Genomic DNA, 22,298 nt, shown 5'->3' on the forward strand with positions numbered 1-22,298 from the left:
CCAAACAGCTGATTATTGACTACATGCGGAAGAAACTGAGGGGAAACCAGTCTTCATCAGGCGATCAGAGGTGGAGAGTTTCAGCAACTTGAAACCTATCAGCATTATCATTTCAGGGGATCTGTCCTGGATCCAGCATATAAGTACCATTTTAACAATGCATGGCAACCACTCAACTTTCTTAGAAGTATGCGAAGATTCGGCATGTCATCTAAAACTTTGAGAAACTTCTATAGATACGCAGTGGAGAGTACACTTACTGGTTGACTACAGACTAGTAGGGAAATACCAATGCCTTTGAATGGTAAAGGCTACAAAAATTAGTTGTTGGTAGCCCAGTCCATCACAGGTAAAGTGTTCCCCACTATTGAGTACATCTACAAGGAGAGCTGTCGCAGGAAAACAGCATCAATCATCAAGGACCCCACTTCCCCCACTGCCCCACCATCCAGCCCATGCTGTCTTCTCACTGATGCCATAAAGAGGGAGGTACAGGAGCCTCAGGCTATGGTGAAAACCCTTGGAACTGAAACCACCTCTCAGTCATAACAACAATTACTAAACAAAAGTATCATCAGAGTCATCAAGTCAAATTAAGTCACTTCTTATTGTCATTTCGACCATAACTGCTGGTACAGTACACAGTAAAAATGAGACAACATTTTTCAGGACCATGGTGCTACATGAAACAGTACAAAAACTACACTGAACTACGTAAAAACTACACTAAAAACTGCCCAGGACTGCATAAGGTGCACAAAACAGTGCAGGCATTACAATAAATAATAAACAAGACAATACGCATGGGAGAGGGCAGTAAGTTGGTGTCAGTCCAGGCTCTGGGTATTGAGAAGTCTGATGGCTTGGGGGAAGAAACTGTTACATAGTCTGGTCATGAGACCCTGAATGCTCCGGAGCCTTTTCCCAGATGGCAGGAGGGAGAAGAGTTTGAATGAGGGGTGCATGGGGTCCTCCGTAATGCTGTTTGCTTTGTGGATGCAGCGTGTGGTGTAAATGTCTGTAATGGCGGGAAGAGAGAATGATCTTCTCAGCTGACCTCACTATCCACTGCAGGGTCTTGCGATCCGAGATGGTGCAATTTCTGAACCAGGCAGTGATACAGCTGCTCAGGCTACTCTCAGTACAACCCCTGTAGAATGTGATAAGCATGGAGGGTGGGAGATGGATTTTCCTTAGCCTTCACAGAAAGTAGAGACGCCACTGGGCTTTCTTTGTTATGGAGCTGGTGTTGAGGGACCAGGTGATATTCTCCGCCAGGTGAACACCAAGAAATTTGATGCTCTTAACAATCTCTACTGAGGAGCCCAACACAGAAACAGACCCTTCGGCCCAACTGGTCCATCCTGACCAAGATTTCTATCCAGGCTAGTCCCATTTGCCTCATAACCCTTTAAACCTTACACATCCATGTGCCCATCCAAGTAAATATTGTTAGAGTACCTATTGCCTGTATTTTATAAAATCAGATAAACTGTTGGATATTGTGACACATTTTGTTTTGAGAAAAAATATGACGCTCAATGGAAAAACATTGAGGAGCGGGTACTTCCCATCCCCATACAAGTAATTTTGGCTGATAACAACCTGCAAAGGTACATAAATACCATTGATAACCCATGGGTGAAATTGACTCTTAATACATGGAAAACTACTATAAAAGAATATAATCTCGAGGGAGATATTGCAATTCTTAAATGGTGTGCATATGACTCTGATTTTACATCAAATAAATTGGATGCTAGATTTAAGGACTGGACAGCTAAAGGAATAACAGTTATTTGCAACATAATGAAAGAAAGAACACTGTTCAGTTTTGAAATGCTTAAAGAGAAACACTTATTAGAAAAACAAGATTTTTATCGGTATTTATGGATGCGACAATATGTTAATAAGATGCTTAAAAATGTAAACAAGGCAAATACGTGCTTGATAGAGCTCTTTAGAAAAGCATATAGCTCAGATAATGGTAGTAGAATAATTTCAAGCATCTATAAGGGGTTATCAAATCTTAAAACACATTCGACTTCATACATTAAAACAAAATGGGAGAAGGAAGGAGGGATAATTATATCTGAGGAAGAATGGACAACAATATGGAGATATAAATGGAAGTGTACCAATTCACAGAAAAGGAAGGAGTTTGGATGGAAAAGATATTTTATTGCACCCTCTCAGAAATCCCATTATGATAGTAACCTCCCTGTTTGCTGGAGAAATCGTGGAAATCAAAATGCAAATCATTATCATATTTTTTGGGACTCCTGTTATCAAAAACTATTGGATTGGGATACACAATGCCCTACAAAACATCCTTAAATGTGAAATACCCTTGGAGAGTAAGACCATATATTTTGGATATATACCTCAAGAATGGTTGAAAAGAGATAAATATTTAATGAATATACTGTTGGTAAAAAGACTCTTACTAGGAAATGGTTATCACAGGAGAGCTCTACTTTAAATACATGGATAGAAATTACAATGGACGTTTACAAAATGGAGAAGATAACAGCATCTGTTAATCATAAGCTGGAACAATTTGATTCATACTGGGAAAAATGGTTTAACTACATAATGCCTCATAGGCCTGATTTTATTCTCACAAATCAATGAATCTGTTGTAAAAAAAAGATCCCTCCCTGCTTGTACATAGTCCTTTTCTTTTGCTTGTTTTTTTTTCTTTCCACTCTTTTCTACAAGTGTATGCTCCAGATAAATACTTTGTGGAGATTTTGTGATATATATGATCATATGATATATATGTACAATGTCTGAAATACATCTTATGGAAATGTTTGTCTGATGAACTTCAATAAAAAAATAAATTACAGAGAAAAAACACACGGCAAGAGAAATTAGCAAAGGCGATGATATTAAGTATACCTTGAAGTTTAAAATTTACTAAACATTGACCAAACTTAGTAGCCATAAATGCCAACTTTTTTTTTGTTATGCTTCAAAAGAATTTGATTGATAAATGGCAAGGGAATTTGGAAAACAAGGACCGAGTAGAAAATGGCTAATAAATTTCTTGAAAAAAATTACAATGATTAGGCCACCTGATGCTCTTTGCAGAAATTTTTCTTGCAGTGTAATTTCTATTCTGCTCAGACATGAGGTGATGACAATATAACTAGCTCTGTGAATAACTGAACAATGTGAACAGGATCTTACTCTAGGTCTAAATCTTTTATTTCTGCATGAACCCTCAATCCCTTCATCAATAGTAGTGCACTGGATTGGGACGAGAGGGAAAACACCTTTTAGGTTGCTGCCTGAGGAATGGTGTACTTTAATGCTCAGATTCAAGCATTGTTTGTTTCTTCAGTAATTTTTCTCTCTATTAGTGACAGCTCATTATTTGCTGCATTATTGTTTACTTCTAATGTCTGCCTAATCTCAGTACATCTGCATTCAATATTAATGTTAAGCAATTGCCCAGTTTAACCTCACGGCTATTTATCATTAGAAATCTTAATATATGCTCAGCCAACTGGCTGCCTTCTGTGCTGTAAGATTCTAAACTTAAATCCATACATATTTGCAGAAGTAAAGTGCAAATTTATCTCTCAAGGTTTTGTCATTGCACTCACGATTTCTGTTTATTGTCTATTGAGGGACAGTATTCATTATGGGATGATCTGTTTTTTTTAATCAATCACTGAAGCCATTTTCTGTACTCAAATTATTTTGTTCAATTCACTAATTAGTTACTGTACTTGAATATATCAACACCGGCATTAATTATTCTTTTCAGCATTATCAACCAAAGCAAATACTAAATGACTGATAAAAGGCTTCGGGTTTTAATCCTGATCACAATAAGACAAAACTGCAGAAATGTAAGCTTTTTATGGATGGTCCCAAGAATATTAATGTATTTTATATGAGAAATGAAGAAAATAGGACTAGGGTTATGTACAGTGGTATGCAAAAGTTTGGGCACCCCTGGTAAAAATTTCTGTTATCGTGAATAGTTAAGTGAGTAGAAGATGAACTGATCTCCAAAAGTCATAAAGTTAAAGATGAAACATACGTTTCAATATTTTAAGCAAGATTAGTGTGTTATTTTTATTTTATACGATTTAGAGTGTAAAAAAAGGAAAGGAGCACCAAGCAAAAGTTTGGGCACCCCAAGAGATTTGAGCTCTCAGATAACTTTTACCAAGGTCTCAAACCTTAATTAACTTGTTAGGGCTATGGCTTGTTCACATTCATTGCTAGGAAAGTCCAGGTGATGCAAAATTCAAAGCTTTATAAATACCCTGACTCCTCAAACCTTGTCCCAACAACCAGCAGCCATGGGCTCCTCTAAGCAGCTGCCTAGCACTCTGAAAGTTAAAATAAATGATGCCAACAAAGCAGGAGAAGGCTATAAGAAGATAGCAAAGTGTTTTCAGGCAGCGGTTTCCTCAGTTTGTAATGTAATTAAGAAATGGCAGTTAACAGGAATGGTGGAGGTCAAGTTGAGATCTGGAAGATCAAGAAAACTTTCCGAGAGAACTGCTCATAGGATTGCTAGAACGGCAAAGCAAAACCCTCATTTGACTGCAAAAGACCTTCAGGAAGATTTAGCTGACTCTGGAGTGGTGGTGCACTGTTCTACTGTGCAGTGACACCTGCACAAATATGACCTTCAAGTAAGAGTCATCAGAAGAAAACCTTTCCTGTTTCCGCACCACAAAATTCAGCGTCATAAGTTTGCAAAGGAACATCTAAACAAGCCTGATGCAATTTGGAAACAAATCCTGTGGACCGATGAAGTTAAAATAGAACTTATTGCGCAATGAGCAAAGGTATGTTTGGAGAAAAAAGGGTGCAGAATTTAATGAAAAGAACACCTCTCCACCAGTTAAACACGGGGGTGGATCGATCATGCTTTGGGCTTGTGTTGCAGCCAGTGGCATGGGGAACATTTCACTGGTAGAGGGAAGAAAAAATTCAATTAAATACCAGCAAATTCTGGAAGCTATCATCACACCATCTGTAAAAAAGATGAAGATGTAAACAGGATTCCTTCTGCAACAGGATAATGATCCTAAACACACCTCAAAATCCACAATGGACTACCTCAAGATGTGCAAGCTGAAGGTTTTGCCATGGCCCTCACAGTTGCCCTGACCTAAACGTCATTGAAAATCTTTGGATAGACCTCAAAAGAGCAATGCATGCAAGACGGCCCAAGAACCTCACAGAACTAGAAGCCTTTTGCAAGGAAGAATCCCCAAACAAGAATTGAAATACTCTTAGCTGGCTACAGAAAGCATTTACAAGCTGTGATACTTGCCAAAGGGGGTGTTACTAAGTACTGACCATGCAGGGTGCTCAAATTTTGCTTTAGACACTTTTCCTTTTTTGTTATTTTGAAACTGTAAAAGATGGAAATTTTTTTAAAAAGTTATCTTGCTTAAAATATTCAGGAAATGTGACATCTTTAACTTTATGCCTTTTGGAAATCAGGTCATCTTTTACTCACTTAGCTATTCACAATAACAGAAATTTTGACCAGGGGTGCCCAAACTTTTGCTGTATATAGAGATTTTGAGGTCCAGTTATACAGGAAGATATTAACTCACACAAAATCAAAATGATGACTATTGCGCCAAAGTTACGTAGTGTGTGCTGCCGAAAGGTTTTGGCCCGAAACGTCGACTGTACTCTTTTTCCCTAGGTGCTGCCTAACCTGCTGAGTTCCTCCAACATTTTGTGTGTGTTGCTTGGATTTCCAGCATCTGCAGATTTTCTCTTGTTGGTATGTCAACTGTTATTTGGGGTACTGTTATTGTACCTACCTCCTTTGAACTGTAAGCTTTTTCACTATGATCAACTACTATTAAATTGGTGCCTTCAATGCACCATTATGGCCCAAGGTGCTTCACAGGAAAATTATCAAACAGAACGGAACTAATGCTTTCCTGGTGTATATGATGAATAAACTCTTCTCAGGCTTCCTGCTGGGTATAGCCGAAGTTTCAATGACAAACTCTGTCATCCTCATCAGGATGATGCCTGGGCAAGCTTCGTCCGGTCGTATTTATAACCCTGTAGTCCATCCCTCCTGATTGGTTAGTCCTCATCCAATCAGGTTTCCACACTCCCACCTTGTTTACATTCAAATTGCAGTTCATTAAAATTCTGTTCCTCTAGTTTTATCTCAATGGTGCCTATTGGAAACACACTCACATGGACTTATACCTCAATAACAACAGCCACCATCATGCTTTCCAATACGGAACAGTGCTTTCTACTTCGGTTAACCGTGCAAAAACTATTTCAGACCCAGAGATCCTCCCTGAGGAAATAAGATGATTACGCATGGCATTCCTACACAATTGCTACAAGGTGAGGGAAATCAATCGGGCCCTTAAAAAGGCTAACAGAATAACCAGGAAAACCTAACAACAAGGTGGAACCTGTTGCTACAGTCTGTTCTCATGGTTTTTGAAAGGATTGCCAGGATCCTGAAGAAATAGCAGATTAAAACCATCTACAAACCCATAGGGAAGCTCAAATCACAGATTATGTAGATCAAAGATGACCTGGGACTCAGGTCGCCTGCCAATTACAGGATTCCCCTTGAATGCAGAGCAACATATATCGGCCAGACAAACCCACATCAAGGAGCACAGGAAGTGTATCTGTTTGGATTACCTGGAGAAATCAGTGGTTGCAGAACACTGGATTCGCAATGGCTATAGCATTGGCTTCGATGGCACAAAACTACTGTGCCAAGCCAATGACTTTTGAGACCGTCTGGTAAAGAAGCCATTAAATTAAAACTAGAGGAAAAGAATTCTAACAAAGATGAAGGTTCGCTCTAAGAAAGAACTAGAATTTGATTGTAAACAAGGTGGGAGGGCAGAAATTTGATTGGATGAGTACTAACCAATCGGGGGGATGGCCTTCGGGGATATAAATAGCACTGTACTAGACATGTCCTGACATCATCCCTGATGAAGATAGCAGAGTTTGTCATTGAATCATCAGTTATAATCAATACCTGTATCAAGCTGGAAGCCTGAGAAGAGTTTCTTCATTATCCAACAAAATTTAACATAAAGTCACATGAGGTTATAATTGTTTAGGTGATAAAGTGTGAATTAAAGGAAACTGGTGAAGAGAATAAAGAGCCAGAAGTGAATGGACTAAAATGGGAGATGATCAAAAAGCTAAGAGTGAAGGTTGGAATTAATAAAGGCATAGAGTGGTACAGTACAGAAACAGACCCTTCAGCCCATTTTGTTTGTGCTGTTGGCTGTGTTTGACCTATATCCCTCTAAACCAATGGTTCTCAACCTGGGGTCCATGGTGCCCTTGCTTAACAGTATTGGTCCATAGCATAAAAAAGGTTGGGAACCCCTGCTCTAAACCTTTCCAATCCAAGTACTTGTCCAAATGTCTTTTAACTATTGTTATCATAGGTGCCTGAACCACTCTCTCTGGCGCATGTTCCATGTATGTACTAGCGTCTATGAAAAAGTTGCCTATCACATCCCCATTAATTCTTTCTTCTCCCACCCTTTAGTTCTTGATTCCCCAGCCCAGGGAAAAACATTGTGTGCATTCATCCTATTTATGTCCTCCACTATTTTATGTGCCTCTGTAAGATTGCCCATCTGTCTCCTAGGCATCAGGAAAGAAAGTCCTAGCCTGTCTAATCTCTTCTTATGACAGTCCCTTGAGTCCTGGCAACATCCTTATATTTTTTTCTGCACTCTTTCCAGCTTAATGACATTGTTCCTATAACAGCATGACTAAAACTGAAACACACAAAATGCTGGTGAAACACAGCAGGCCAGGCAGCATCTATAAGGAGAAGAACTGTTGACGGTTCAGGCCAAGACCCTTCGTCAGGACCTCCACTCTTAGCTTTTTGATCATCTCCCATTTTAGTCCGTTCACTTCGTCAGTCCTGACGATGGGTCTCAGCCTGAAACGTCAACAGTGCTTCTCTTTATAGATGCTGCCTGGCCTGCTGTGTTCCACCAGCATTTTGTGTGTGTTGTTTGAATTTCCAGCATCTGCAGATTTCCTTGTGTTGACTAAAACTGAGCAGGATATTCCAAGTACAGCCTCACCAACATCTTATGTAACATCCTAACTTCTATACTCAGTGCCCTTTGACGAAGGCCAATGTACCAATAGCCTTCTTCATTACCCTGCCTACTAGTGCATCGTGCTGCATCAAGGAACTATGAACAACACATTCTGAGGTTCTTGTGTTCTATGAAATGCTCCAGGGCCCTACAGTTCACTGTGAAAGTCCTTCCCTGAGTTCATTATAGAGTCAAAGGATATAAGAGGGGTGGGAAAGTGAAGACCATGAATAGGCTTGAAAGTTGAAATGGAGATTTTCAAACTAAAGTGTTGTTTAGCTAAGGGCCAGTGTTAGTCAGTAGCCAAAGGATGAATCCAGGTCACTTTAATGTGGGAAATTTGCACAGAATAAACTTCTAACTTAATGTGAGAAAAACAATGCAAGAAAAACAATAGAATCAGTGAACAACCACACCCAACAGGGCAGACAACAACCAATGTGAAAAAAACCAACATATGCAAATACAAAAAGAAAGAGAAAAAAAAGTAATACTAATTAATAAGTCAGCATTAGTATCAAGTGTCCTTGAAAGTGAGTCCAGAGGTTGTGAGAAGAGTTCAGTGATGGGGTGCATGAAGATGAATGAAGTTATCCTCTTTGGTTCAAGAGCCACCAGACTGAAGGGTAATAACTGTTCCTAATCCTGATGGTACATGTCCTGAGGCTCAAGTACCTTCTTCCTGGCCTGGATAATGGGGGTTCATGATGGATGCTGCTTTCCTGTGATAGCACTCCATGTAAATGTGCTCAATGCTATGGAGGGCTTTACTCATGATGGACTGGGCCATATCCAGTACTTTTTGTAAGCTTTTCCATACAAGGGCTTTGGTGTTTCCATACGAGGCCATAATGCTATGGCATATTAGATTTTGTAAAGCAATAAATGAATGCCTGTCAGGTCAAATGACAACTTTACTCTTTCTGATCTCGTAGCATGTCGGGTCTGTTTATGTATGTAGAGTAAACACCGTAGGCCTGTTAATGACTAAATGCCTGTTGGATTATTTCTTGTGCTTATAACTTATATGTGTGAACATTATTACCCTTTGTAAGTCCAAGGAATGTTGAGTCTGGACATTGGGGTCTAAAACATGAGGAGTGACCATTAAAATATCTCATTGATTTATGAGGGAATGGATGTGTGTGTTGCTTGAATGAAAGAAACCAAACTGAGTTAAAGGCATGAGAACAAAAAACTCAGACATTGTTTCTTGGTTGTTCAACATTTGCAAGGCTCATGCATATATTAGGCTACCTTTTGGATTTTATTTGGACTTCAACTAGGGCTGAAAATCATGATTTGTACCTCTAACCAGGGGATAGTTTCATGAGTGAGTCAGAAATTGGAGTTCCCCTGACAACAGTGATAATCAAGTGGTGTCTGAGAATCGCAAGCCCAGAAATCTTTGTGCTTTGCTGGTAGTAATTTGTGTGGGTTATTTGTGTTTTCTGTTTTATGAAAATAAGCTGGGCTTTCATTACTTTGTTTTGCTTATACATTTATTACCACATCACCTGGAAATTTGAAACGGTGGGTTTTATCAACCTAACCTGTTACAGATACCACAGATCCACCACACACCTAAAGAAGTCTGTCAAATTTTAGATGACTAGCTGAATCTCAGCAAACTTCTAAGAAAGTGGAGGTGTTCTCATGCTCTCTTCATAATGGCACTTACATGCTGAACCAAGAAGAGATAGTTTGAAATGATAATGCTGAGGAATTTAACCCTCTGCTCCTCTGATCCCCCAATGACGACTGGCTCAGTGACCTCTTGCTTCCTTCTCCTGAAATTAGTCATCATCTCCTTGGTCTTGTTGACACTGACTGAGAGGTTGTCGTGGCACCAGTCAGCCAGAGTTTCAATCTCCCTCCTATATTGCTGAAAAAATAATATGAAAGAACATGGCCAGATAGCAGTAGAATCAGTGGAATGACTTGGGTACATATTCGGTGAACTAAAAAGTGGTGTCAGTGCTGCAGCTTTATCGTAGCAAACCAGTACCTTTCACAACTAACAGATTTAAGACTGAAAAGTCAGATTACTTGAATTGGATAATTTCTTAGATTCATCCCACCAAATTTCTAGTCATCAGGATAGTGTGTCAATGTGTCAGTTAGTTGGAAACCCAGCCAGAAATTTTGTCATCTCAATATTTTTTACTCACTAAGCCCATACTGACTCATTTAAAAAAATAAAACATTCTTATTAAATGGCAAAGATACAAATGTGCATTCAGATTTTCTCTTAAGAACAGAGTTGGATTATTTTTCTATTATTCAATGGTGGGATACCTCTAGTGATCACATAAGAACTGAGGAAATTAATTGAAAGGATGATAGACAGTATTCAAGATTTTTCAGTGCTCCATTAAAACTAATATTCTGGTGTCAGCTTAGCATTCCCTTTTGATCCTGATTCTGACTTCAAAGTAAATTTATTATCAAAGTACCTATGTGTTACCATACACTACCTTGAGATTTTCTTGCATATGTTTACAGGAAAAAAGAAATACAATAGAATGTTTTGAAAAATTGTGCACACATTCATAATGTATATACAATACTTATAATTTATAATATTTAATAAAAATTTAATAGTAATATCAATAATACTTAGTGAGTTATAATATTTATAATGGAACCATTCAATTCGATGTTCAATCCCTCACCTATTCCCCAATCCATCAATACCTTTGTTTCAGTCAACTTAAATTAATTCTTGAATTGCTGAATTTTCAGCAGCCAACTCTTAAATACAAAATCAAAAAATACAAGCAATGCTAATGTAATTTCTTGAATCTCATGCTATTACATGAAATGCTGCTGCAGAGCTTGAGGGGCAATGAGTGGGAGAGTGCTCTCAAGATCATTAATGATCTGGACGATGGGGTGGTAAATTGGATTAGTAAGTATGCAGATGATACTAAGGTAGGTGGCATTGTGGATAATGAAGTAGGTTTTCAAAGTTTGCAGAGAGAAGAGTGTTAGAAGAGTGGGCTGAATGATGGCAGATGGAGTTTAATGCTGATACATGTGAGGTGCTACATTTTGGTAGGAATAATCCAAATAGGACATACATGGTAGGGCATTGAAGAATGCAGTAGAACAGAGTGATCTAGGAATAATGGTGCATAGTTCCCTGAAGGTGGAATCTCATGTGGATAGGGTGGTGAAGAAAGCTTTTGGTATGCTGGCCTTTATAAATCAGAGCATTGAGTATAGGAGTTGGGATGTAATGTTAAAATTGTACAAGGCATTGGTAAGGCCAAATTTGGAGTATTGTGTACAGTTCTGGTCACCGAATTATAGGAAAGATGTCAACAAAATAGAGAGAGTACAGAGGACATTTACTAGAATGTTACCTGGCTTTCAGCACTTAAGTTACAGAGAAAGGCTGAACAAGTTAGGTCTTTATTCCTAGGGGGGACTTGATAGAGATATTTAAAATTATGAAGGGGATAGATAGAGTTGACATGGATAGGCTTTTTCCATTGAGAGTAGGGGAGATTCAAACAAGAGGACATGAGTTGAGAGTTAGGGGGCAAAAGTTTAAGGGTAACACGAGGGGGAATTTCTTTACTCAGAAAGTGGTAGCTGTGTGGAACGAGCTTCCAGTAGAAGTGGTAGAGGCAGGTTCGCTATTGTCATTTGAAGTAAAATTGGATAGGTATATGGACAGGAAAGGAATTGAGGGTTATGGGCTGAGTGCGTGCCGGTGGGACTAGATGAGAACAAGCGCTCGGCACGGACTAGAACGGCCGAGATGGCCTGTCTCCATGCTGTAATTGTTATATGGTTATAAGCAGTTATAAAGACCTGGAAAGTTGATGGAAGGACAGTGTTTTCAGAAGCCATGCTCTTTGCAGAAGGTAAACAGGGAAACTGTCCAGGGAAAGAAACAGGTAACGTAGCAGGATGCTGCCAGAGATGTGAGCTCAATCCCTGAATGCTTGCATTAGGTGGGGACCACAATCCCAGGCAAGGCTGTACCTTTTCTGTTCCTCTGTAAAAAGGATGTATTCTATACTTAATCAGAGTTTGGTTGCTTCCCTAGAATGGTAATAAATAGCAAATTCCGAAGCATAGGAGCAATGAAAAAGAACAGTTCGGAATATGTCCGTGGCAAAAGAATCCTCAGAATGCCCTTGACTTTTTTTCTCCATAGGCACTGCAGTATTGTCACATTTCAGAAACTTGAGCTTGGCCACAGATTGCAATAAGGGTTGTGTAGGAGTCATGCATCTGTTTTCTATCTGTATTGTATTCTGTGTTGCTATTTATTATGTTTATTGCAGTAACTAATTGTGTGAGTGAGGGCATGGTAAAAGTGAAGGGAATAAGTTATGTATCCATGCTTTGCTCTGGGCAGTTTAATTTGGCTCTGGGGCCGCTGGGTGTCATATCTTTTATTGACCACTTAAGCTCTGCTTAAGTCTCATTAATTTAGGCTTAATTATGATTAACTGCATTGCTTCAAAATTGTTTGTTTTTCTAGTTTGTAATAAAGAATTGAATACATTAACTCGACTTTTGGAACATTATTTCTGGAGTGATGGGGGGGGGGAGGTGGCGAGTCATGCAAGTATCACATTCCACAGCAGCCTCCAGCAGTGGCATTGGCTTGTTAGAAAAGCCACTAGAAATAGCAAGTGCAAGTTTTTTAACGTAACATAGTTTAAGTGGAGGTGAACATAGTAAAACTTTTTTTTTCTGTCAGCAATTAAGAATTATTTTGTTTCAGAGTGTGAGATTAAAAATTCCACAGCAGGTGAATTCTGTGTTATACCACTTGTAATGCCATTTCAGGGAGTCTTATACTGGAAAAAAAGATGCTGGCACAAAGAACTAAATTGCTGACGATCAGGTGTCTAATTTTCCAATGGATAATAAAAAAATCTAGCAATGTGGAAATGTATGCCAAATTGCTCAGCCTCCTACTATGGCAGCTCAGCTCCATGATACTCTAATTCATTGAGTTGTACAAATGAAATTCTAGCCCTGGATCCATGGGACTGAGTAATATTGAAGTATAAAAGCTTATTGTAATTGACATGTTGTTTCACATCTTTTCATCAACGAATTGAAATCAGGCCAATTCTTTATGAAGGCAGATGTAATATATTCAGATGGACAGACGTTTTGGGTAATAAGGACAAACCAGATGTAAAAGTTTCATTTTAGTGTTCTGACCAAATGTTTCTGCTCCATTGAGAATGTTTGTTTGCAAAACAAAGTAAAGACTCTTATCCTAACAGATTGTAATCACATTTTGCTTTTAGAGATTGCATTTTTATCAATAGAAAGCTGATAAGATTTTGAAAAATCTCTGTTTTGTATTGAACTTAAGTGAAGGTGCAAAGTTCAGGCCATCTTAAGTCTGAGTGATTCTATTTCTTGTATATAAATTTATATACATATCCTTTCCCAAAAATTTTCTTTCAGAGATTGAACAGGGGACCTGCAGTGATCCTGGAACACCTGCCTACGGAAAGCGACAGGGAAACAGCTTCCTTCATGGTGACACTCTGAGATTTGAATGTTTGCCTGCTTTTGAACTTGTTGGTCAAAAATCTATTACATGCCAGAAGAATAACCAATGGTCATCTAAGAAGCCAAGCTGTGTCTGTAAGTAGTTTAAAACCATCATTCTATCTTTATAAATATTATAGCTTTTCTATTTTTCCCCAACTAAAACTGCAAAATATAGTCCTCTCCTACTGCTTTACAAAATTTAATCTTGCAATCGAATTGAATTGACTTTATTTTATACATCCTTCACATACATGAGGAGTAACAATTTTACGTTATGTCGCCATCTAAATGTGCAATTGTAGTAATTTATTATAATTTATAATCTTGAATTTGTCAGAGGGAACAGAGAAGTCGGTCCTATACGATTGAAAGATGGCAACGAATTGAATTGGCAGCTAAGTAATTGACAGTTTCTTCAACAATGTATGCTACTGTTTCCAATGATCATCTTGAAGCTCTGCATAGTTTGAGTGTAGCTTTCTTTACTGTCCTTGTTGAGATGCTGTAACTTCAATTAGACAGTCAGCCAAACTCCTTTCAAAAATTATTTAAGAGTCAGTGTGTAGCCTCCTAGCTCCCGGGTTTATTGCAGACTCAATGGCATGATATAGTGAATGCTTCTACTGGGGAAACAGGATGGCTTTAGATAGAAACTTCTGTCGCTCCTAATAGAAATCTCTTTCCTTCTGACCTTCTGCTAGCCAATGTGCTTTTATACTTATTTCTTCCTGGTTGTACAGGAAGTGACCTAATACAGAGCAGAAACTACTCAAAAGAGCTGAAAGAGTTTTACATAAATTAATTGCCTGAAAGGCGAACACCTACCTAGAAGGATTACTCTGCTGCTTTTCTTTAAAGATAAAACTGATATATTTGACAATGTATCTTTTTCAGTTTGAAACAGACCCCAAAATGTCATTGATGTTCAATGGATTTTAATGAACTTTGGTGTACAGTTATTGATGTGGGATAATAGGAAATATTGACACAACAAGAAATTAATATTTCAGAGGAACAATGATAAGACAATTCAATAATTAGACTAAGTGGTAAATGGTAGGGAGTGGAACTGGCTGATGTGAGCTGACAATAGTTACTGAGGGATAATCAAGAGGCCTTACACTAAGAGTCGATCAAGGCCTTCCAAAGGGAACTAACTGAAAGTTCAACCAGTCATAATTGTTCAAATATTGCTTTACCATTGAGTGCATGATTTTGAGGCTGTTGTGTCAATGTGTAAGACTGAGTAGGGTAAATGTGTTATGAGTTGTTGTCAACGCTCTCACTAAACAGATCAACGAATTGAAAAAGTAGTTTAAGATCAGTCAGTAGGGGAGCAATCCAGTTACTGCTGGCACTTATAAAGTCACAGAACAAATGGACATTTAGGCAGTTTATCCTGTGTAGTGGGCTCTGGTGCAACTAAATAAAGCTATAATTGTCATGACACATTTACTTTTATTTTCTTTGTTCAAACATGACTGACTGCAAGCTGTCAACTCATTTCAGCTGACTGAACATGCTGGTGTACATGACAATAATAATTTTAGACCACTGGATTGTTATCTTAGTAATTTTCTGGTTAGCCAAGGCAGCTGAGATCCTTGACTGTTGAATGAAAGTATGTGTGCATTCTCTAAAGTGACATTATAATTCTTTTAGGTGACTTCTGCAATTCACTGTCAAATTACTGCAATATATTATTCTATTTTCAGTTTCGTGCTTCTTCAATTTTACAACTCCATCTGGTGTTCTGCTATCCCCCAACTACCCGGATGATTATGGCAACCATATGCATTGTGTATGGCTGATTATTGCAAAGCCAGAAAGCAGGATTCACCTGGCCTTTAACGATTTTGACGTTGAGCCACAATTTGACTTTGTGTCTGTGAAGGACGGGTTAAATCCTGAATCACCTGTCTTGGGAACGTTCTCTGGAAACAAAATTCCTTCTCCTTTGACCAGCAGTGGGCACGTAGCACGCCTGGAGTTCCTGACGGACCACTCCACAGCTGCCCGAGGATTTAACATCACATTTACCAGTAAGTAGCAGTGAATCTATTCTTCTCTTGCAGAAAGGAGGTTTTAACATATCACGTGAAACTCTTGTTTGAGAAATCCATCATGGCAAATAACAGAGTTCATCAAAATAAAACAATTGCTGCTTTTGTATTTTGGATGTTGACAGGACTCACTACAGTTTGCCTTGCAAGCACATGCCAATGCTACAGCAGAGAGATGGGGAGAGAGAGGAATGCCCAAATCCTGGTGAATTTGAAGACACAAACTCACTCTTAAGTTTTGGACATTTCGATGAGATTATCACTCGGGACGATTTGGAAATTGGTCCTAATGATCAGGAAGCATTCAGAATATAAATTAGAGGCGTGTTGGGGGAAGAGTTAAGGTTGGAAATCTCAGTGGAAAGTAGTGACAGGCTATTGCAGCACACGGGATGCCATGAGCATGCGTGAGGGTCAGGGAAAGCTTAAAATGCTCAAATACACAATTAAGAGGATAAAAGAAAATGAATATGTGGCTGCACACATGATGCAGGATTTGACCCTTTATGACTATTCATAGGACAGGAGTGCCCAGTTCTATTTGGACAGATCATATCTCATCTGGAACGAGACCAATTGGTCAGGCAGTTTAAAATAGTTGGACATCGGCGTAGAAACCTGAGATAAACGTCAAGAGAGAGAGAACAAAGCTGTGAAAAGTAGAAATATTACAATCAAAATGTGTCCATGTATTCCATCTGTTCACAATCATATCAACAACTTAGCTGAGGGATCAAATTCTGAGTTTGTAGACAACATAAAACTTGGTGGAAATGTTAGTTCTGATGAAAACACAAGAAGTAGCTATAGATTACTGTGTGCATGTATATAAGCTGTGTTAAAGGGTTACACCATGACAGAGTACAATATGGAAAAATCATAAGGTTATGTGGTCTTGATGTTCAAAGGGATTTGAAATTGAATGGGAGAAAATAAATAAAGAGTTATTGGAAAGGTCAAACATTTGGATGAAGAAGGTTGGTCAGCGTTGATCTTATTGAATCAAATCTTACTGATTTGGTGGAACAGAATCAGGGGGATAAATTGCCCTCTTCTCTTTTTGCTGCTTGTCTCCCCTAGCATGGACTGGTCAGGATGATTGATCTGATTCTGGACAATGTATTGGTATTGATTTTATCATTGTCACATGTACCAAAATACTGTATAGTAAAAAGCTTGCCTTGCATGCTGTTTACACAGATCAAATCATTACACCATGTGTTGAGCTTGAATAAAGTAAAACAAGAATACTATAGAATAAAGTGTAATAGCTACCATAAAGATACAATGCAGGTAAACGATAAAGTGCAAGATCATAAGAAGATAGATTGTAAGGCCATGAGCCCATCTTATCATACAAAAGTTCTATTCAAGAGTCTGTTAACAATAGGATAGAAGCTCTTTTTCAACATGTTAATATATGTGTTCAGGCTTTTGATTTTCTGCCTGATGAGAGAGGGAAGAAGAGAAAATGCCTGTGGTGAGTAGTGTCTTTGATTATGCTGGCTGCTTTACTAAGACAGAAGTAGAGACAGAGTCCAAAGGGTGACTTTTCTTTGCTCTGTAATAAATGCATTATTTGTGTAGGGGAAATTCAAGTGATGGGCAAAAACCTTTCAGTTTCAGATTATCTCTTTCTGATTCCATAAACGATCAATGTGAAGATGAAAATGAAAAACGAAAATGTGAAACAGTGGTGGGATTTTTGCTACAGATGTTGCCACCTGCAGAGAAATGGCAAATAAGACAAAAAACCTCTTCTTCAGTATGTGCTCCTTGTTAAATATTAAGCTGATGTGATCCTTCCAGTATTGAATGGGCCAAATTTTCCTTTGAGTGAAAAATTTAAATTTCAGCGGAATTCAATATCCTGTTATTACAGGAAGATACTTACTGCATGTGTAATTTTTGCATTGAATAAGAATAAAAAGTGAAATGACACAGAAAGAACTCATCAGAGGAGGAGTTTATAGCACTGCCAAATCTATCGTTGAGGGTTCTTCTGGGAAAAAAAATCTATACCATAATTTGAATATAAAATTGCAAGGCTTGACAATGAAATTATTTGTTTTTTGCTTTGGAAGATTGTGCAGAGCTTGATTAACCAAAGTTGAACACTTTTGTAATTTGTTGAATGTCTCCTTGCCACGTATCGGTCTGGATATTGTGGTGACTTGCCATAGTTGCTATAAATTTACCTTGGAAAGCACTTAAAATTGCAATCACTGAATGTGGTACTTGCTTCTTAATAGTCCGCGACTGGAACACAACACATGATGTTTGCTTGTTTGCTGCTTTTGTTGGAAGTTGTTCACTTGCTAAAAGTTAACCTTAGAGATCGAAGGCAATCTGTTGAATTTATGCTCATAAATAGCACGGAATGAGGCTCTTCAGCCCTTTGGACTATGCCACCAATCAATTGAGGGAAACACAGTCCCATTCATTTCTTGCTTCTTCTGTCAATTCTCCTTTGATTCTTTTATTTTTCATTAATCTATAGTAGGTGATAATTTACAGTAACCATTTAACATATCAGTGTGACGAGGTGGGGGCAAGGGTGCTGAGAGAGGACCCATACACAGGACACAAATACGTCTTTCTTAGGTATGATAAAATAGCGTTTATTACTCGCTACACAGAAGATCGGGAAATCAAGGAGGACAAAGAGGAACACGAACCTCAGACTAGGGGGCTAAGGACTAGGATCGCCGCGGACGTGGGACTTGGAAACAGGGAACTGGGATTGCCGCGGCCATGACTGGACAGCGGGAACATGGACAGTTGCGGACCTTAGACTTGGACCCTGGGACTGGGACCGCCACAACCCTTGGACTTGGAGACTGGGACCTTGATTCACCTCTGCCAAACACTTGGATACCATGGATCGCTGCAGCCAGAAACGTGGACACCAAAACACAGGACAAGGAATCTTGAACTAGGACTCCTGCAGATCAGGCACCAAGCAGGGACTCTTCTTCGGGGGTAGACACAAACAATGGTCATGACATTGAGCAGGAACTCCACCTTCAACTCAGGCACTGAGCTGGGACTCTTATTCGGGGGTAGACACAGACACTGGGCATGACATCGAGCCAGAACCCCGCCATCAACTCAGGCACCGAGCCGGGACGCTTCGGGGGGTAGACACAGACAAGGGGCATAAACGTCGAGTCAGGACACCACCCTCAACTCATCCCTGGCAGATTGACCTTGCCCGAACCCACTCTGGTGACGGAAGGTGAATTGCTGGTACTCTGATGTGGGCTGGATCACTCTGGCTTGTCATAGCTGCGGTGGTGACTTGCGAAGGCTTCTTAACACTCTCACCATGAATGGCTAAAGCCAGGGGCTTATAGGCTGCCGGTTTGGGTCGAGGGTAAATTACCTTGATTGCCAAGCTCAAGGGACGTGTGAAATAGAATTAGAAGGGAACAAGGAGTCAATGGTCCGGATCATAACGCAGGCTAACTAAATTTAAAGGGGAACCGATCCAGACCATGACTATGAGTATGTCTTTTTTTTAACTTTATTTTATTGCATTTTTAAGTAATTACAGAGTGAAATATGAAAAAAAGATATGTATATAACCCTTCCCCTTCCCCTTAACCCCTCCCCCCAACTATCCTATAGAAAAAAAGAGATAAAAAAAGAAAGAAAGAAAGAGTGCCTGGTTGTTGGTAGATCTCCACATGCTCCATGGAGTTCGTAATAACTTTAATATATATATATTTATTTCTTTCCCCAAATAACCAATTGTTTCACCTTCAGAGCATCTATATATTTAGTCCTGTCTTTTGTAAATAAGGGCTCCAAATTTTCAGAAATGTTTCATATTTATCTCTTAAATTATAAGTAGTTTTTTCTAATGGTATACAGTCATAGATTTCTTTCTTCCAAGAGTCTATACTTAAATATGTATCCGATTTCCAAGTAACTGCAATAGCTTTTTTGGCTACTGCCAGTGCAATTTTTATGAATTCTTTCTGGTATTTATTTAGTTTGAGTTTCGGTTTTATCCCTTCAATATCACCTAATAAGAGTAGTATTGGATTATGAGGAAGTTGTGTTCCTGTAATTTGTTCCAGAAATCTAATGAAATAGAAATTTTAATTCAAAAAGGAAATATTAAAAAATTTATATCTTGTATGTATAATTTGATTCAAAAACAGGCAATTAAACAAGGAGTCCATAAGTCAAGACAAAAATGGGAAAGTGATTTGAATATTAAAATCGAAGAAATAAATTGGTCAAGATTATGTCTTGATAGTATGACAAATACAATAAATATTTGGTTAAGATTAGTGCAGTATAATTTTCTACATCAATTATATATTACCCCACAAAAAATAAATAAATTAAATCCAAATTTATCGGACCAGTGTTTCCGATGTAACCAAGAAACTGGTACTTTTTTACATTCTACATGGTCTTGTTCTAAAATTCAACCTTTTTGGACAAATTTAAGACTTTTATGAGTATGTCTTTGAGATATGAAATGAAGCCCACAGGATCGCATATGGAATATGCTCAGGGACCAGCAGCGAACCTGGGTCTCGAGACCTGTGAGCCAGCATTGGAGGCTGTACTGCCCCAATCATCAACCATTATATCTAAAACCGACCAAAATTGGTGAAGTTTGATGATAGTGAAACTCCCTGGATGGTAATAGATAGATATTCTATGCTAACTGATACTGTGTTAGGCAGAGCAGAGGAACAGTTGTCTACAAAAAGGTGACTAAATTCAGGGAGGCCTTTGCAACCATTCTACCTGGGCCATATTTCCATTTCTGGGTTTCAGTATCTTCTGTGAGAGACACTTTAAAACACATATATTAGTTGCAAGTGATTTTGTTCCATGTGCAAATGATGCAAGGGTGATTGATAACCAGAAGAGCTTTTAGAGTAAGAATGTTCTGCTGGAAAATTATCGCAATTGCTTTCTACTCCAGAAGCTATATTTAGATATGTAGGATTATAAAATACAGATCAAAATACTCGACCATAGCTTGGAAGATTAAATTTATGCAACACACACAAAATACTGAAGGAACTCAGCAAGTGAGGCAGCATCTATGGAGGGGAATAAATAGTCAATGCTTTGAGCTGAGACCCTTCTTCAGGACTGAGAAAGAATGGAGAAGATGCTGGAATTAAAAGGTGGGAACAAGGCAAGCTGAAAGATGATAGGTGAAGCCATGTGGGTGGGAAAGATAAAGGGCTGGAGAAGAAAAAATCTAATTGGAGAGGAGAGTGGATCATAGGAGAAATGGGAAGAGGAGGGGGCCCAGGGGAAAGTAATAGGCAGGTGAGAAGAAATAAAAAGTCATTGTGGGAGATAGAGGAAAGATGGGGGAAAATTTGAATACCAGAAGGAGAAATCAGGATTCATGCCATTGGGTTGTAGTGCACCCAGATGGAATATTAGGAGTCTTCTTGAGTCTTTATGCCTATCTGCTGTTGCATTTACAGGAACAGTGTGCTCCACTTTGTATGCATCTTCATGTGCGGCAATAGCTGTGCAATAACAAACCATTGATTCTTTTCAATATTGTAGGTTGTATTACATATAGTCATCCTGTCGTCATGAAAGCAAAAAAAAGTGCCTGTTCAATTTTGTATATGATTGAAATAAATCACACACTACCCTTTTATAACTGAGAACACAGAGTAAACATAGCTGTGACAAATGGATTCTGCAAATAAGCGAGAAAGGAAATAAAACCCCAAATTGAACAAAATTGGCCAAAGTCACCAAAATTATTTTGTAGTCCTTCCTACAGAAATATTTTCAAAAGGAAATGCAGGCTTTTGTTGAGTTGACTTATTTCAGAAAATCCTTTAATAATTCTGTCAATATAAACCTGTGATGTGTAATCAAGTGGCTGTCAGCTTCAAATCAGAGGTGTTGTTATTATATTACATTATATACACAGAGTTGGAACTGGGTAATGGAAGCACTAGTTTCAGGAGACTATTTTTGCAATGACACCTCCATCGACTCTTAATTTTTGTTAAGTCCTGATGTAGGCCTTTGACATGGAATGTCAAAAATTCCTTCCCTCCCATAGATACTGCTCAACTTGCTGAGTCCGTCCAGCAAATTGTACATACTTCAGCAACTGCAGTCTGTTGTGTCTCTTAAAAATTCTCGTCAATATTTTGTCTGAGAAATAATAACTGCTGGTCCTCAAAAGACAACACTTTTTTTCTAGGCAGCTTGCATATCGTTCTATGTTATTTGAAACAAGGCCTTAAAGCCTCCATGAGGCACGCTCAGACTTTGCAACCTTACACTATAAACTCCATTTCCTTGCTGTATTTCTCTATGAATCAATCATTTTATAATTGTATAGGGAAGAAAGGAATGATCAGGCTAGCTACAGAACTGTAAGAGGAAGCATTTTAGAATGAAAGCTCCAGAACGATGCTGTAACACTTCATAATATGGTGCAGATTTTCCCCACTATCTATTTTCAGTTCTACACACTTTTCACACCTACCACGCTACTTCCTCAGAAGGCTAAGGAAATTTGGCCCATGCCTGTCGGCGCTCTCCAATTTTATTGATCTGCCATCGA

The 22,298-nt window shown here is 38.6% G+C and overlaps 2 protein-coding genes across 2 annotated transcripts in view; both read left to right on the forward strand.

The window, feature by feature from the left end:
- The window catches only part of LOC132383330 (CUB and sushi domain-containing protein 2-like), a 72,662-nt gene extending 58,906 nt beyond the window's left edge, over positions 1-13,756 (forward strand). The window contains exon 4 of the mRNA XM_059954232.1: positions 13,566-13,756. Within this exon, the coding sequence (XP_059810215.1) occupies positions 13,566-13,756 (191 nt within the window). The remainder of the gene's footprint in view (positions 1-13,565) is intronic.
- A 1,691-nt stretch (positions 13,757-15,447) lies between these two features.
- Positions 15,448-22,298, forward strand: part of LOC132383331 (CUB and sushi domain-containing protein 1-like) — a 474,994-nt gene continuing 468,143 nt past the window's right edge. Inside the window, exon 1 of the mRNA XM_059954233.1 lies at positions 15,448-15,697. Coding sequence (XP_059810216.1) covers positions 15,448-15,697 — 250 coding nt within the window. The remainder of the gene's footprint in view (positions 15,698-22,298) is intronic.

Source organism: Hypanus sabinus, chromosome 30 (assembly GCF_030144855.1).
Source record: "Hypanus sabinus isolate sHypSab1 chromosome 30, sHypSab1.hap1, whole genome shotgun sequence".
Lineage (NCBI taxonomy): Eukaryota > Metazoa > Chordata > Chondrichthyes > Myliobatiformes > Dasyatidae > Hypanus > Hypanus sabinus.